We start from the raw sequence: 16502 nt of genomic DNA on the forward strand, positions 1-16502 counted from the left end.
GAGTGGTAGGGGTGAGTGCCCTAGTTCTATTCTTGAAACGTTAACTATTTTCAATAGTTACTGAAAATAGCCTTTCATTACAGCAGCTACTCTAACCCAACTGGAGGCCGGGACGTAGCCCAGTGGTACAGCGCTCGCTCGCTGTGCGGTCGGTCTGGGATCGATTCCCGTCGGTGTGCCCATTGGGCTATTTCTCGTTCCAGCCAGTGCACCACAACTGGTATATCAAAGGCCGTGGTATGTACTACCCTGTCTGTGGGATGGTGCATATAAAGGATCCCTTGCTGCTAATCGAAAAGAGTAGCCCATGTAGTGGCGACAGCGGGTTTCCTTTTTCAATATCTGTGTGGTCCTTAACCATATGTCTGACGCCATATAACCGTAAATAAAATGTGTTGAATCATTTCTTTCTAACCCAACTGCCAAAAGAACTCTCAACAATTTTCATAATAAAATAAACCAAATAAAACTGTTAACGAAGCTTCATGCATCAAATACATTCTGGCACCCATTATGTGTGGCGGAAAAAAAACCCGTACTCATATGCCCTTCTGAGAATTGTGCAATATCTGAATGAATGCCGCCAGATGTTCACGTGTGTATAATAACGAATTTCTACAGCGTGCTAAAAAGCACGGAAATAGAATTGCCAAGGTGTGTGTGTGGACTCCATATCATCGTTACCCTGGCATATGAATAGACTGCCCAGCTGGCGGTAACTGCCAGGCTAATATAATACATCAATGACATTCGCTGCGGAAGGAAGACTCGAAAACGTGTCGCGCATCTCGTAAAGGCAAGAATATATAACGTGGAGCGCCCCACTATTGCAGCAGATGACATTTCTTTATTGTCATTGACTGGAGGATACTACCTACGTAGTGTACGATTAAATCATGGCCCCAGCTAAGGTGTTCGGCGTGGTGGTGATCGGGGTTGGAATGGCCGGGAAGGTTCGGATAAGGGATTTACTGACCGCAGCAGACAACACAAGTTTGGGACTCAAACTGGTTGGATTCGTGTCACGGTTTGTAACATTTTATTTGTGTAAATAGTGACTTTTTTTTCTTTCTTTAAAAAGAAAAGAAGGCCATTGCCGATATTAAAACTGGGAATGAGATCTTTTTAAAGAATATGAAAACTAAAATCATTATTAGTGACTAATTAAATTTCTGGTAAGAAGGAAGGAAAGAAGGAAGGGAGGAAACCCTAGTTTTATAAGTTTATCCCACAAATAGGATAGTACATACCACGGCCTTTGTTACACCAGTTGTGAGCACTGGCTGGAACGAGAAATAGCCCAATGGGCCCACCGACGGGAATCGATCCTAGATCGACCGCGCACCAGACGAGCTCCTGATAAGAAGAAATGCCGATAAGTTTCATAATTTGTTCTAACATAAAATTATGGGTATCAACAAAATAAAATTCACAAATCGATGTAGACGAGAACATAATTATTCAATATATGTGTAGGAATTAACCAGTGTAGTCTGCCGTTCGAGAGCTAGTAGAAAGCGATTACAACTGTCCACATGTCCGCCTAACTGTCAAACGTCAGAGTACTGGGGCAACACCGGATTATTAGCTAAATATAACAATATTACAACGAAACTGAATTGTTTATACCCCAAGCGAGAAAACTGAAGTACTTATACGACAGAGAGAGAGAGAGAGAGAGAGAGAGAGAGAGAGAGAGAGAGAGAGAGAGAGAGAGAGAGAGAGAGAGAGAGAGAGAGAATGAGAATGATATCCTGGGAATATAGTTGTTAATATTATTTCCCTCTCTTTAATTTAAGAAGATTAACAAATATTTATTACATACCCGTTAGTGAGAACACTACGTGTTATTTATGATTACACATACTTGTTAACACCTGTACGTGTGTTAACAATTTCAAAACATACGACTGGCTACTCCTAGGTGATGATCATGTCACCAATTAAATGCCATACGTCCAATAAAAAAAAACCTAGCGCGATGGAAATAGGTTACACTGTGACGTATAGTTAACCCTAAGAATAGAATAATACATTCATGTACGTTGGATACCATTTACCTCACAACTCGTTTAAAAACGTATCAAACTCGCTTTAGCTCGTTAGATACATTTTAAAACAACTCGCTGTGAGATAAATGGTATCTAACGGTCACTCATGTATTATTCTCTATATATTAAATCGACTGGGTTTTTTTAGTTTTTTTTAGTATTATATATATCTTTTTTTTTTAATATGTTCGGTCATTACTGACATAGAGGCAGAGAGAGAACCTTACAATGAGCGTAATGAACATTTAATAAATGAGATGCTCTGTGCATTCTACTAATATTTACTAATATGTATGAATTATATATAATATATGAAGAAAATAAAACTACTATAAACTTCAGTTAGTGCTATTCATTTTGGACCCAAACTTAAACTTTAAATAGTTACTGATTATTTAAGACTTCTATTACTAAAAACACTTGATTATGAACAGGCGCACGATGAGGGGTCAAGTTCGGGCTCGAAACTTCCTCCTGCTCAAAGCGAATTTTCTTCTTTTAAAAAAAAATTTTTTTTCCGGGGAGCGTAACTCAAACCACTACAAACTCAGCTCGCCAGTCTAGAACCCCCCCCCCCCCCCCCCCCCACACACACAAACACACACACACAAACACACACACACCATAAATTTCCTTCAAACACGCTTGACGAATCATGAAAAATGGTAATATTTTGTATATGAATACAGCACCCATTCTCTACTTGTCCCCCCTCCCCCGCCCCAACCAGTGCCCCACGATTGGTATATCAAAGACTGTGGTATCTGCTGTCCAGTCGGTGGGAATGTGTATATAAAAGATTCCTTCCTGCTAATGGAATAATGTATGGGGTTTCCCCTGCTGCTATATATGGTATTAAGTCGCTTTCGGGGGGCGGAATCTAGCTCAGTCGGTAGAACGCTCGCCTGATGGGCTCTTTCCCGTCCCAACCAGTGCACCACGACTGGTATATCAAAAGTCGCCGTATGTGCTGTCATGTCTGTGGCATATAAAAAAATTTATCTGCTGGTAATGGAAAATGTAACGGATTTCCTACAAGTAACAAATGACCAAATGTTTGACATCCAATATCAGAGGATTAATAAATCAGTGTGCTCTAGTGATGTCGTTAAACAAAACAAACTTTAACCCTTTTTTTTTTACTTTAAAAGGCGGTGTGATGTCGAGGTGGAAGGTGCAGAACGTTTGAGCATGGAAGACGCTATGACGAGATCTGACGTCGACGCTGTGTTAATATGCTCTGAATCCGGGGCCCACGAAGAACACATCAGGTACTTCTTGCTGATGCTAGTTAGCGGGGACAACTGTACATGTATAGCGGTAGTTAGCGGGGACAACTGTGCATGTATAGCGGTAGTTAGCGGGTACAACAGTACATGTATAGCGGTAGTTAGCGGGGACAACTCTACATGTATAGCGGTAGTTAGCGGGGACAACTGTGCATGTATAGCGGTAGTTAGCGGGGACAACTGTGCATGTATAGCGGTAGTTAGCGGGGACAACTGTACATGTATAGCGGTAGTTAGCGGGAACAACTGTACATGTATAGCGGTAGTTAGCGGGGACAACTGTATATGTATAGCGGTAGTTAGTGGGGTACATGTATAGCGGTAGTTAGTGGGGACAACTGTACATGTATAGCGGTAGTTAGCGAGGACAACTGTACATGTATAGCGGTAGTTAGTGGGGACAACTGTACATGTATAGCGGTAGTTAGTGGGGTACATGTATAGCGGTAGTTAGCGGGGACAACTGTACATGTGTAGCGGTAGTTAGCGGGGACAACTGTACATGTATAGCGGTAGTTAGCGGGGACAACTGTACGTGTGTGGCGGTAGTTAGCGGGGACAACTGTACATGTATAGCGGTAGTTAGCGGGGACAACTGTACATGTATAGCGGTAGTTAGCGGGGACAACTGTACATGTATAGCGGTAGTTAGTGGGGTACATGTGTAGCGGTAGTTAGCGGGGACAACTGTACATGTATAGCGGTAGTTAGCGGGGACAACTGTACATGTATAGCGGTAGTTAGTGGGGTACATGTATAGCGGTAGTTAATGGGGACAACTGTACATGTATAGCGGTAGTTAGCGGGGACAACTGTATATGTATAGCGGTAGTTAGTGGGGTACATGTATAGCGGTAGTTAGTGGGGACAACTGTACATGTGTAGCGGTAGTTAGCGGGGACAACTGTACATGTGTAGCGGTAGTTAGCGGGGACAACTGTACGTGTGTAGCGGTAGTTAGCGGGGACAACTGTACGTGTGTAGCGGTAGTTAGCGGGGACAACTGTACATGTGTAGCGGTAGTTAGCGGGGACAACTGTACATGTATAGCGGTAGTTAGTGTGGTACATGTATAGCGGTAGTTAGCGGGGACAACTGTACATGAATAGCGGTAGTTAGCGGAGACAACTGTACATGAATAGCGGTAGTTAACGGGGACAACTGTACATGTATAGCGGTAGTTAGCGGGGACAACTGTACATGTATAGCGGTAGTTAGCGGGGACAACTGTACATGTATAGCGGTAGTTAGTGGGGTACATGTATAGCGGTAGTTAATGGGGACAACTGTACATGTATAGCGGTAGTTAGCGGGGACAACTGTATATGTATAGCGGTAGTTAGTGGGGTACATGTATAGCGGTAGTTAGTGAGGACAACTGTACATGTATAGCGGTAGTTAGCGAGGACAACTCTACATGTATAGCGGTAGTTAGTGGGGACAACCGTACATGTATAGCGGTAGTTAGTGGGGTGCATGTATAGCGGTAGTTAGTGGGGACAACTGTACATGTATAGCGGTAGTTAGTGGGGACAACTGTACATGTATAGCGGTAGTTAGTGGGGTACATGTATAGCGGTAGTTAGTGGGGACAACTGTACATGTGTAGCGGTAGTTAGCGGGGACAACTGTACATGTGTAGCGGTAGTTAGCGGGGACAACTGTACATGTATAGTGGTAGTTAGCGGGGAGAACTGTACATGTATAGCGGTAGTTAGTGGGGTACATGTATAGCGGTAGTTAATGGGGACAACTGTACATGTATAGCGGTAGTTAGTGGGTACAACTGTACATGTATAGCGGTAGTTAGTGGGGTACATGTATAGTGGTAGTTAGCGGGGACAACTGTACATGTATAGCGGTAGTTAGCGGAGACAACTGTACATGTATAGCGGTAGTTAGCGGGGACAACTGTACATGAATAGCGGTAGTTAGCGGAGACAACTGTACATGTATAGCGGTAGTTAGCGGGGACAACTGTACATGAATAGCGGTAGTTAGCGGGGACAACTGTACATGTGTAGCGGTAGTTAGCGGGGACAACTGTACATGTGTAGCGGTAGTTAGCGGGGACAACTGTACATGTGTAGCGGTAGTTATCGGGGATAACTGTACGTGTATAGCGGTAGTTATCGGGGACAACTGTACATGTATAGTGGCAGTTTCCAATAAATAGTCACACCTCCCCGGTGTGCAACCTACATGCTGTCAAATTATTATATTGAGTTGGCAAAAGAGAACGAATTTAGCATATGTACAGCTTACAGGAGAAACGAAGCATCCTCTCCATCGCACTATCACAAGCGAACATTGACAGAAATAATGACCTATGGATACTGGACTGAATACGATTAAATTCTTTCGAGATTCGAGATGTAAGAACAATCAATGAAGCCAAAACGAACATTCTGTCTTGCAGCTATTGTTATCAGCATCACGTTTGCGATGTAGAACAAAAATATGCATCAGTTACATAATGGTGGTGTTTTAAATAATATTTTAAAAGTAAGTGGTCGCAGTCATCACAGTTTATGCTTTGTTTTCAGAAAAGCACTGGACCACAATAAACACGTGCTGGTGGAATATCCGGTGGCACTGTCCATGCCAAAGGCAAATGAGTTCTACACAGAAGCAAAGAACAAAGGTTAGATGACGCATTTCAATTTTTCTTATTATTCCCAGACTAAAGTATACACTAAAGTTTGGTCACAAATATTTTTTAATGCGTGGCAATTCGACTGTCGAGCCGCAGGTAGGATTGTGGTAACAGGGTTTGTCTGACGATGGACGTTGTGTGACATTGCTTGGTGGTTGACTAGTGGTAGCTCGAATCACCTCCAGACTTCCCCATATTGATATTGATATCAATATCAGTAGTGGGGGGGGGGGGGGGGGGCGGCTGGAGGTGACTCGAGCTAGACTTTTTGCGAGAGCACAATATCTTCAAATATTTCAATAATTTAAATCTGTATTATTTGTCCATTCATTTTAGTGTAGTGAATAACAGATTCATGCTCATCTGTATTATTTGTCCATTCATTTTAGTGTAGTGAATAACAGATCCATGTAGTTGAGCATGTCACAACATATTTTTATTTGCGTATATATGTTAATAATGCTGTTTACTAAATAAATAATTTAAGTAAAGTCAAAATAAAATTCCTCAGTAATATTGTGAATTGTGTATGATAGTCTTTAATATATAAAGAATATTTCATGTGGGTTTTTTTGTTAAATATGATTCATATCTCATCGAGTGAAGTTTGTAATCATATCTCACGATTCGCGCTTGCGCGACGAGTGTGATATGATTGCAAATTTCACGAGATGAGATATAAATCATATTTGACAAAAAACATGACATTTTCTATTTATTATATAACTTTTGGCAATTTTACCTTTATTTTTAAAATGCCAGCAGCAAAAGGGTTCCGGTTTCTTACAGTGAAGATAACACTTTCTACAGTGACAATAACACGTCTTAGAGTGAAATAGTGAAATTTCCACTCTAAAATGTGTTATCGTCACTGAGTGACTGATAACACTTTTATTTCACTGATATTTTAAGATATTTCACTAAATGTTATATAATACAAATATTTATTTTCATTTCTCGACTAAATTCGTTACGGCGTCATGTCTATAACAATTTATTTATCTAGCTTGACTTGACTAGTTTCTGTAAAAACAAAGCCTTTATTTGTATACCGATTTAGTGCACTCGATTATAATAAGTAGGAAACGTTTCGTTTCCATAGCAATAAGACCAAATTTTGGTAGCAAGATCTGAAATCCACTTAATAGGAGATAACATGTACTCGACAATCTATACAATGGACTTAGTTTTATTGGTATTAAAGGGTGAACTGCAGTTCAGGTATCTAGTCTCCTGGATGTTTACGGAATTGTTATCAATGTATTTGTATCCTGTTTAGTAGGATGTGGCTCACGCTGGGGTGTTAGGGGTGGTAGGGTCGATTCTTCCCACAGCTGGGGTATCAAATGTTTTAATATGTTTTAGCGTGCGCGCGTGCGCGCGTGCGCGCGTGCGTGTGTGCGCGCGCGTGTGTGTGTGTGTGTGTGTGTGTGTGTGTGTGTGTGTGTGTGTGTGTGAATGTGCTTGCTTGCGTGCGTGTGTAACCCTTCTAATATATTTTCGTTTGTTGAATGTCTTTGTAAAAAATTATTCAAGTTAACGTCACTGATTCCAGTTTATATGTACACAACTTTCTTTTTCACATAAAATGGATTTTTAGCTACCACAAACATCATGATGATCAGAAACACACTGAATTTGCCGAACTGTATCATTTAAGCAAGAAATGTAAAAATTATTTTAGTATGTTAACAGCAAAAAAGCTTAATAGCGCTAAAACGTTTTACATTCTGAGAGCTTTTAAAAAATTTGCCATCTACTTTCTCACAGTTTACCTAGTCTGTGTGTATTTATGACTGAATTTGTGTCGTATCAGGTCTGGTTATACACGAAGAGAACATAGCTCTGTTAACAGACGATCACAAGAAACTGAAAGCCAAAGCTCAGCAGAGCCGACTAAAGAACGGACAGTATATTCTCAAAGGTGAGTGGAAATTCTAGCGAACACCTTTATTTTAGGGTGGAGCGGGACGTAGCTCAGTGGTACACGCTCGCCTGATTCGTGATCGATCTAGGATCGATTCCCGTCGGTGGGCCCATTGGGCTATTTCTCGTTCCATCCAGTGTTACACTACTGGTGTAATAAAGACCGTGGTAGGTACTATCGTGTCTGTGTGATTGTGCATATAAAAAAAATATCCCTTGCTGTCAATCGAAAAGAGTAGCCCATGAAGTGGCGACAGTGGGTTTCCTCTCACAATATCTGAGTGGTTCTTAACCATATATCTGACGCCATATGTGTTGAGTGCGTCGTTAAATAAAAAAACAGTTCCTTCCTTTATTTTATTATCTAACTAAATACTTGTATACTTGCCACTGTTAGTTTAATATTACCCGTCCTAGTGGTTAGAACCAACATGTAATATCAAACTATTCATAAGTGTACAAGAAAGGGGTCGGGTGGTCAACTGTTCTCCCCTCCCCCGCCCCACCAGCCAAGAGCTGCATTTTGGGCAAACGATGGAGACATTCGGAGAGCTGGTCTGAACAGTTTTCACCATGAATTTCCATCATTCTATTCTAGCCCAGTAGTAAAGCGCTCGCTTAATGCGCGGTCGATCTAGGATCGATCCCCGTCGGTGGGCCCGGAGGGCTATTTCTCGTGACAGCCAGTGCACTACGACTGGGATATGAAAGTCTGTGGTATGTGCTATCCTTTCTGTGGGATGGTGCATATAAAAGATCCTTTGCTACTAATGGAAAAATGTAGCGGGATTCCTCTCTAAGACTGTATGTCAAAATTACTAAATGTTTAACATCCACAAGCCGATGATTAATAAATCAATGTGCTCTAGTGGAGTCGTTAAACAAAACAAACTTTAATTTCTTTCAACAAATAGTTGGCTACTAATGTTAATTTAAATTATAATTTCCAGGCAAACAGATGACAGTTTGCATAAAATATTATGCCCTGGGAAGTAACCATGTTTTATTTTTACTTTTCTGTTTGAATTCAGGTAACTTTAACAGGTGGCTAGAGGAACTCAACCAGTGCGGGAAACCCTTCAGCAACTGCGCAGCAGAAATACAGTCCTGTCTGGACGCGTTTGGGGACTTGAAAGCGACGATGGCCACGTTTGAGAAACTTGACGACGTCACGAGGACGGCATACGAACTAGAGACTACCTTTAACAGGTGAATTGAGATAACTCACCAAACAAGTTTCAGAATTGACTTTTACTTCACACAACCGGCCTCGGTGGCGTCGTGGCAGGCCATCGGTCTACAGGCTGGTAGGTACTGGGTTCGGATCCCAGTCGAGGCATGGAATTTTTAATCCAGATACCGACTCCAAACCCTGAGTGAGTGCTCCGCAAGGCTCAGTGGGTAGGTGTAAACCACTTGCACCGACCAGTGATCCATAACTGGTTCAACAAAGGCCATGGTTTGTGCTATCCTGTCTGGGAAGCGCAAATAAAAGATCCCTTGCTGCCAATCGGAAGAGTAGCCCATGTAGTGGCGACAGCGGGTTTCCTCTCAAAATCTGTGTGGTCCTTAACCATATGTCTGACGCCATATAACCGTAAATAAAATGTGTTGAGTGCGTCGTTAAATAAAACACTTCTTTCTTTTTTTCTTTTTTACTTCACACTAATAATATTAAAGACAGTCTAGGGGAGCAATTAACACTCCTCAATTTGTTTTCACGAGGTCTGTAAAGGGACTTTTTGTCGCATTTATAGTCATTGTAAAGATTATTTCCGACTATTAAGTCTGTTTAACAACTAAAATGACATATTGAATACAATGTATTGTTTTGAAAATCAGTGTCTGTACATCCAATGGGTTTCTGGTTGTCTTAAGGGCGGATAGAGGATTTTTATAAAGGGTGGTGGTGGGGCCGGGATACAAGCAAGAGTGTGTTGGGCCGTGATGACTGGACTATTGTATAATTGCGAGGTACATTGTTGGTGACTGCAACCCCACCGAGTTCGCCCTTGCAGATCACAAAGTATCCGTACACAAACATTTTATCAAATTTAAAAAAAAAAAAGAAAAAAAAAAAAAGATGCTCATTGTTTTCTCCAATCCATTGTTTTGTATTTTGCAGCAAAATCAACTTCTCGGTGGAACGATATGTAGCAAATGGCCAGCGTAAGAGGTGGTTTGAGTTTAATTTTGAAGACGGAGAGACGGTCGAGTCCGCTATTGGTGCGCCTCCATCTAAACCTAATCCTCAAAAGAAAGGTAACCCATCAGTGGTATCAAAATATGACGTGGTTACGGGAAGCATATCTCGATATAAATGGTACATCAAAGGCCACGCTATGTTCTGCCTTTTTTTATATAGAAAAGAGAATATAAAAGATCTCTTGATAATTTTTCTGCCTCTCTATTTTTCGTTTTCTTTCACTCTCATTTTCTCTCTCCTCTCACCTTCGCTTTCTTTCTTTCTCCCCCCCCCCCTCCTCTCTCTCTGTTTTTGTCTCTGCCTGTATATCTCTCGCTTGCTCTCTCCCTATCTGTCTCTCTGTGTGTGTCTGTCTCTCTCTCTCTCTCTCTCTCTCTCTCTCTCTCTCTCTCTCTCTCTCTCTCTCGCTCTCCCTTTCTTTCTCGCTCTCCCTTTGTTTCTATCTTTCTCTCTCTGTTTTTCTCTCGTTTGCTATGTGTGTTTGTCTGTCTATCTGTCTCTCCGTGTCTATGTCTGTCTGTCTGTCTGTCTGTCTGTCTCTGTCTCTCCCTTTGTTTCTCTCTCTCTCTGTCTCTCTCTCTGTCTCTCTTTCTCTTCTCTCTCTCTCTCTCTCTCTCTCTGACTCCATCCCTCTCCCTCCACAAACACAAATCCCACAATTTCTCTCTCTATTTATCTCTGACTGTCTTATATTTGTCTGTCTCTCTCTCTCTCTCTCTCTCTCTCTCTCTCTCTCTCTCTCTCTCTCTCTCTCTCTCTCTCTCTCTCTCTCTCTCTCTCTCTCTCTCTCTCTCTCTCTCTCTCTCTCTCTCTCTCTCTCTCTCTCTCTCTCTCTCTTCCAAGTAACGAAAATACTCATATTCTAGACGACAAATAGCTATATAGTGTAACGTGCTCATGTGTCATTAATCAAAACTAACTTTCCTTTCCGTTTGTTGTAGGTCTGTTTATGCAGGATCTCTTCCTGTTCGCTGAAAAAATGCGTGGCGAACGTTCAGTGGACGATGACGTCAAACTGTCTTTGCGAAGTTTGGCGATAACAGACGAACTGAATGACAAAGTCAAATGAAATAGCTAAGCCAATCTCATTCCTAGGAATCTCAAGACGAAGACAGACACATATATGAGAAAATAAATGTAACGCACGGCCGTCTCACGTGATAGACAAAGGGCTGCAATGGATGCGTGTTACATATCTTTTGCAAGAAATATTCGAGCACGCGTAAATGGAAGATGTTATGGCTAACTTAATGAGATCTTGTTCTCTCTCAGTGGCTCGACAAAGAGGGCTGAAATACCGTGGTAAAATACCCGGGTAGAACCCCTCCGGGGCACGGAAGATAGAAAATGAAACTAAATATTTTATACTTTATACAATGACTATATGTTTGGTATTATATATATATATAGTTTGTAATAAATCGATAATGAATGAATCGGAAGTTCACGTGTTTTTTTCCAGCCACGTACTTTTTTTTCTTGTTTTTTTTTTCTTTCTTATTTTCGTGCTTATATTCAATTAAGGTTCATGCACGTTGTCCTGGGTACACACCTCAGCTATCTGGGCTATCTGTCCAGGACAGTGGGTTAGTTGTTAATTTTTATTGGTTAGTGAGAGAGAGAAGGGTGTAGCGGTCCTACACCTCCCCATTGAGTCGCTAAAACTTGCTCTGGGTAGGAGCCGGTACTGGGCTGCGAACCCTGTACCTACCAGCCTTATGCCCAAATGGCATGACCACGACGCCATCGAAGCTGGTCGGCCACGTACTTTCAAAACTTCCTATAATATTAATTCTGTCCTAAGACGGTTGTATGATAATAAAGTCCACCTTGCCTTGGAATCTCTTAGTATATCTGATAGGAGACCCGACGCTAGAAAAACAAAAGGGGCAATTCGATTTTTAAATTTATTTTTCGCGGTTATTAATAAGTAAATGAAAGAGAGTACCTACATGACATTTTATCAGATCCGTAGTGGTGAAGAAGAAAGAAAGAAGCCGACTATCCTACCTAAATCATTTTCAGCACGCTCCCTGAAACACATTTTCTATTTTAGGCCTGACGCCATTTTCGATTCCAGGTAACCTTGTGTCGTTCCTTGAAATTTGTCATATGTGTAGGCATGTGCAGGCCTACATAGGAAACTAATATTGATTTTGCTGTTGAACAACAAGTCAAACGTGTTTTAACTATTAAATAAAATCATACATACATACATACATAATGTGCCCCCTCCCCATATATAATGTCCTGGCTACGCCAGTGTGTGTGTGTGCGCGTGCGTGCGTGTGTGTTTTTGTGCCAATCATATTGGTATGTGTTTCTGATTGCATGTTTGTTGGTTGGTAGGATTTTTTCTTGTTTTGGGATTTTTTTTCTTTTGTGGTTTTTCTTTTGTTTATTTGAGGGCGTGATTGTTGCCGGGGAGGGGGGAGGGGGTATTTCAGACAGTATGTCGCTAACATCTACGTACTTCATAAAGCAGACCGGTCTCGGTGGCGTCGTGGTTAGGCCATCGGACTACAGGCTGGTAGGTACTGGGTTCGGATCCCAGTCGAGGCATGGGATTTTTAATCCAGATACCGACTCCAAACCCTGAGTGAGTACTCCGCAAGGCTCAGTGGGTAGGTGTAAACCACTTGCACCGACCAGTGATCCATAACTGGTTCAACAAAGGCCATGGTTTGTGCTATCCTGCCTGTGGGAAGCGCAAATAAAAGATCCCTTGCTGCTAATCGGAAAGCGTAGCCCATGTAGTGGCGACAGCGGGTTTCCTCTCAAAATCTGTGTGGTCCTTAACCATATGTCTGACGCCATATAACCGTAAATAAAATGTGTTGAGTGCGTCGTTAAATAAAACATTTCTTTCTTTCTTTCATAAAGCATTACATTGACAATATCGGTTCATATTTATTGTCAAAACTATGGGACATAACTCTTGCAGTTGTAAATAACAGTCGTTACTGAATTACTTCCGATTTCCATGCCGGTCTGTATGCTGAAAATTATAACTGTTCACCGGCCTCGGTGGCGTCGTGGTTAAGCCATCAAACATAAGGCTGGTAGGTACAGCATTCGCAGGTCGGTACCGGCTCCCACCCAGAGCGAATTTTAACGACACAATGGGTAGGTGTAAGGCCACTACACCCTCTTCTCTCTCACTAACTACTAACAATTAACAACTAGCCCAGATAGCTGAGGTGTCTGTCTAGGGCAGCGTGCTTGAACCTTAATTGGATATAAGCACGGAAATAACTTGAAATGAAATGAAATAACTGTTCGTAATTATTATCTACTTGCCTTAAACTCATTTACTTTAATGCTACTACAGTGACATTTCAAAACATAGATTTACAGGGAACTTTTTGTTTTTAGAATCTTGATTAGCGATATTTCTAGTCAGTTAAAAATTGAGTTAGCAACTACTGTTTAATGTTTTAAAATTGTGTAGCGATCTCTGAAACTTGCTTAGCAAATTGCGACGCGATACTGAACAAAATGTTGAGTGGAAGGAAGGAAGGAAATGTTTTATTTAACGACGCACAAAACACATTTTATTTACGGTTATATGGTGACGGACATATGGTTAATAACCACACAGATATTGTAGTAACATTATAGATATTGAGAGAGGAAACTCTTTTCGATTAGCAGCAATGGATCTTTTACATGCACCATCCCACAGACAGGATTGTACATATCACGACCTTTGTTACACCAGTTACGGAGCACTGGCTGGAACGAGAAATAGCCCAATGGGCCCACCTATGTGAATCGATCCTAGATCGATTGCACATCAGGCAAGATGTCGAGTGGATTAATATAATATACCTTACAAAAACTCATCCAGTAAAAATCAGAAATTTTAATACGGATGACACGTGAAGAATAACTTAAAGGGTATAAACTATTTTAATTACATCACAATGTTGATGTGAACTCAAGTCTCGTACACAGTGGATGGGCAATTGCTCACTCCACAACTAGAAAAATACACGAGAGAGAGAGAGAGAGAGAGAGAGAGAGAGAGAGAGAGAGAGAGAGAGAGAGAGAGAGAGAGAGAGAGAGAGAGAGAGAGAGAGAGAGAGAGAGAGAGAGAGAGAGAGAGAGAGAGAGAGAAGAAGAAGAAGAAGAAGAAGAAGAAGAAGCTGAAGTAGACCTTTTAATATTTTTGCATTTTTCCTATCCAAGAAAGTTACTTATTCTAGGCATATTATTGCCTTTAGAGCGCTCGCCTGACGTGGTTTGGTCACAGGATCGAGCCTCCTCAGTGGACCCATTCTCTGACAAGGTGTTTTCCTGTCCTAACCAGTGCCCCACGACTGGTATATCAAAGGCCGTGCTGTCTTGTCTGTGGGATGGTGCATATAAAAGATATCTTGCTGCTAATGGAAAAAGGTAGCGGATTTCCTATAAGACTATTTGTCACTATTACCAAATGTTTGACATCATTCAGTAGCAGATGATGAATAAGACAATGTGCTCTAGTGGTGTCGATAAACAAAACAAACTTTTTATTTTAGCCTTGGAGCTTCTACAATCACTGAAATTCATGTAGTCTGTATTTCAAGCAGGAAATTGCAAATGCCATCATTTTAACATTTCCATAAACGGTTTTAACTATTCATGTGAAATAACCTTAGCCAATGTTATTACATGTTCAGGTGACCTTTCAATCGACACACCAAAACATACAGCTATAACAAACAAGCGGATGACTTTTTGCGATTGGCTTTGGTATATTGGATAAGCCATCGGACTTAAGACTGCTATACAGGTACTGGGTTTGCTCCCACCCAGAATGAGTTTTAACAAGGGCCTGTGGCGGTTAGAGAGACAAGGACTGGAACGTGGAGGTGGACAGCGAAAGAAGTTTAAAAGACAAGAGCTGTCAGATAAAATATGTATACATGTATATAAATAAATAAATAAATAAATAAGGAAAGAAATGTTTTATTTAACGACACACTCAACACATTTTATTTACGGTTATATGGCCTCGGACATATGGTTAAGGACCACACAGATATTAAGATAGGAAACCCGCTGTCGCCACTTTATGGGCTACTCTTTCCGATTAGCAGCAAGGTATCTTTTATATGCACTATCCCACGGACAGGATAGTACCACGGCCTTTGTTACACCAGCTGTGGAGCACTGGCTGGAACGAGAAATAGCTCAATGTGCCCACCGACGGGGATAGACCCTAGATCCTAGATCGATCGCGCATCAGGCGAGCGCTGTACCACTGAGCGACGTCCCGCCCCCAAATAAATAAATAAATGGCAAGCAGCTCGGAAAGCAGGTGTGTGTGCCGATCGAGTGTCTCAACTCCTTATGCTCAAAGGGGTTGTTCTATACCTATATACCTGGGGGCTGTTTGCCCAGGACAGCGTGCTTAAATCTTAACTGAATATAAGCACGAAAATCAAAGTAAATTAAAAGACTATCTCTAACTAAAGGTGAATTGAACACATATTACACACAGTCCTCTCTAGCCCTCCCCTACAACATATCAATAAGGGGTGGGGTGGGCTAGAGGTTACTCGAGCTAGCTCATACCAGGTTAAGAATGGGGTTACAAGTTCAAGTTCAAGTTCTTTATTTGCCTTAAGTTAAACAAACTTATCAGCATAAATACATACATATATAATTACGGTATATATACAAATATACAAATACAGGTGGAGAGTGATTTAAGAATTAATGGTGAAATTAACATAGCATACTAGTAATAGTGGTGGGATGTACATATATATGTGCACTATAAACATTATCGTGGTATAGTAATAATTCTAATTCTAAATATATAGGTATATATTGATGTATACCAGATGAAATATGATTAATATACTTGCTAATGAAACGGCAGGTTTGTGGATGTCATATTTTAAGTAAGCTTCAGTAAATCGTTTCTAACTTTATTTGCCAAAACTAAATATTTTCCCAGGTTATTGATGTCTTTATTATTTTCAGTTGTTAATAGTTCAATGAGCCTAAATACGCTTGGACGTCTGTGGTAACATTGTTTTATATACTTATTCCTCAAATCATTCAAAGCTGGGCAAATAAGGATAACATGGTATTCGTCTTCTATATCATTATAGTTACAAATAGTGCATTTTCTTTCGGCCCTGTCAATTTTCCTATACCTTCCGATTTCTATATTTAATTTGTGTGCACTAATTCGGATCTTTGATATTTCTTTTAAGTGATTTAATGGTATGGGTTGTCTAAGATATGTTTGTAGCTTGAATTCAAGTAACAAAAATTTATATAAGGTACCTTTCGGTGAAGTCGTTACACTAAGGTCTGATTTCAATAGTATGAACTGTCTCGGTCAGTAATATTGTACAATTCTGAACAGGGACAAA

The 16502-nt window shown here is 40.9% G+C and overlaps 1 protein-coding gene across 1 annotated transcript; it reads left to right on the top strand.

The window, feature by feature from the left end:
* The first annotated feature begins 300 nt into the window (after positions 1–300).
* Positions 301–11564, top strand: LOC121372113 (biliverdin reductase A-like). The gene is made up of 7 exons (XM_041498377.1): positions 301–1027; positions 3203–3322; positions 5887–5984; positions 7813–7920; positions 8954–9131; positions 10048–10184; positions 11070–11564. Exons 1-7 carry the CDS (start codon positions 897–899, stop codon positions 11195–11197), a joined length of 900 nt encoding a protein of 299 aa, XP_041354311.1. The 5' UTR covers positions 301–896; the 3' UTR covers positions 11198–11564.
* Positions 11565–16502: the final 4938 nt, after the last annotated feature.

This window comes from Gigantopelta aegis, chromosome 4 (genome assembly GCF_016097555.1).
Source record: "Gigantopelta aegis isolate Gae_Host chromosome 4, Gae_host_genome, whole genome shotgun sequence".
Taxonomy (NCBI): domain Eukaryota; kingdom Metazoa; phylum Mollusca; class Gastropoda; order Neomphalida; family Peltospiridae; genus Gigantopelta; species Gigantopelta aegis.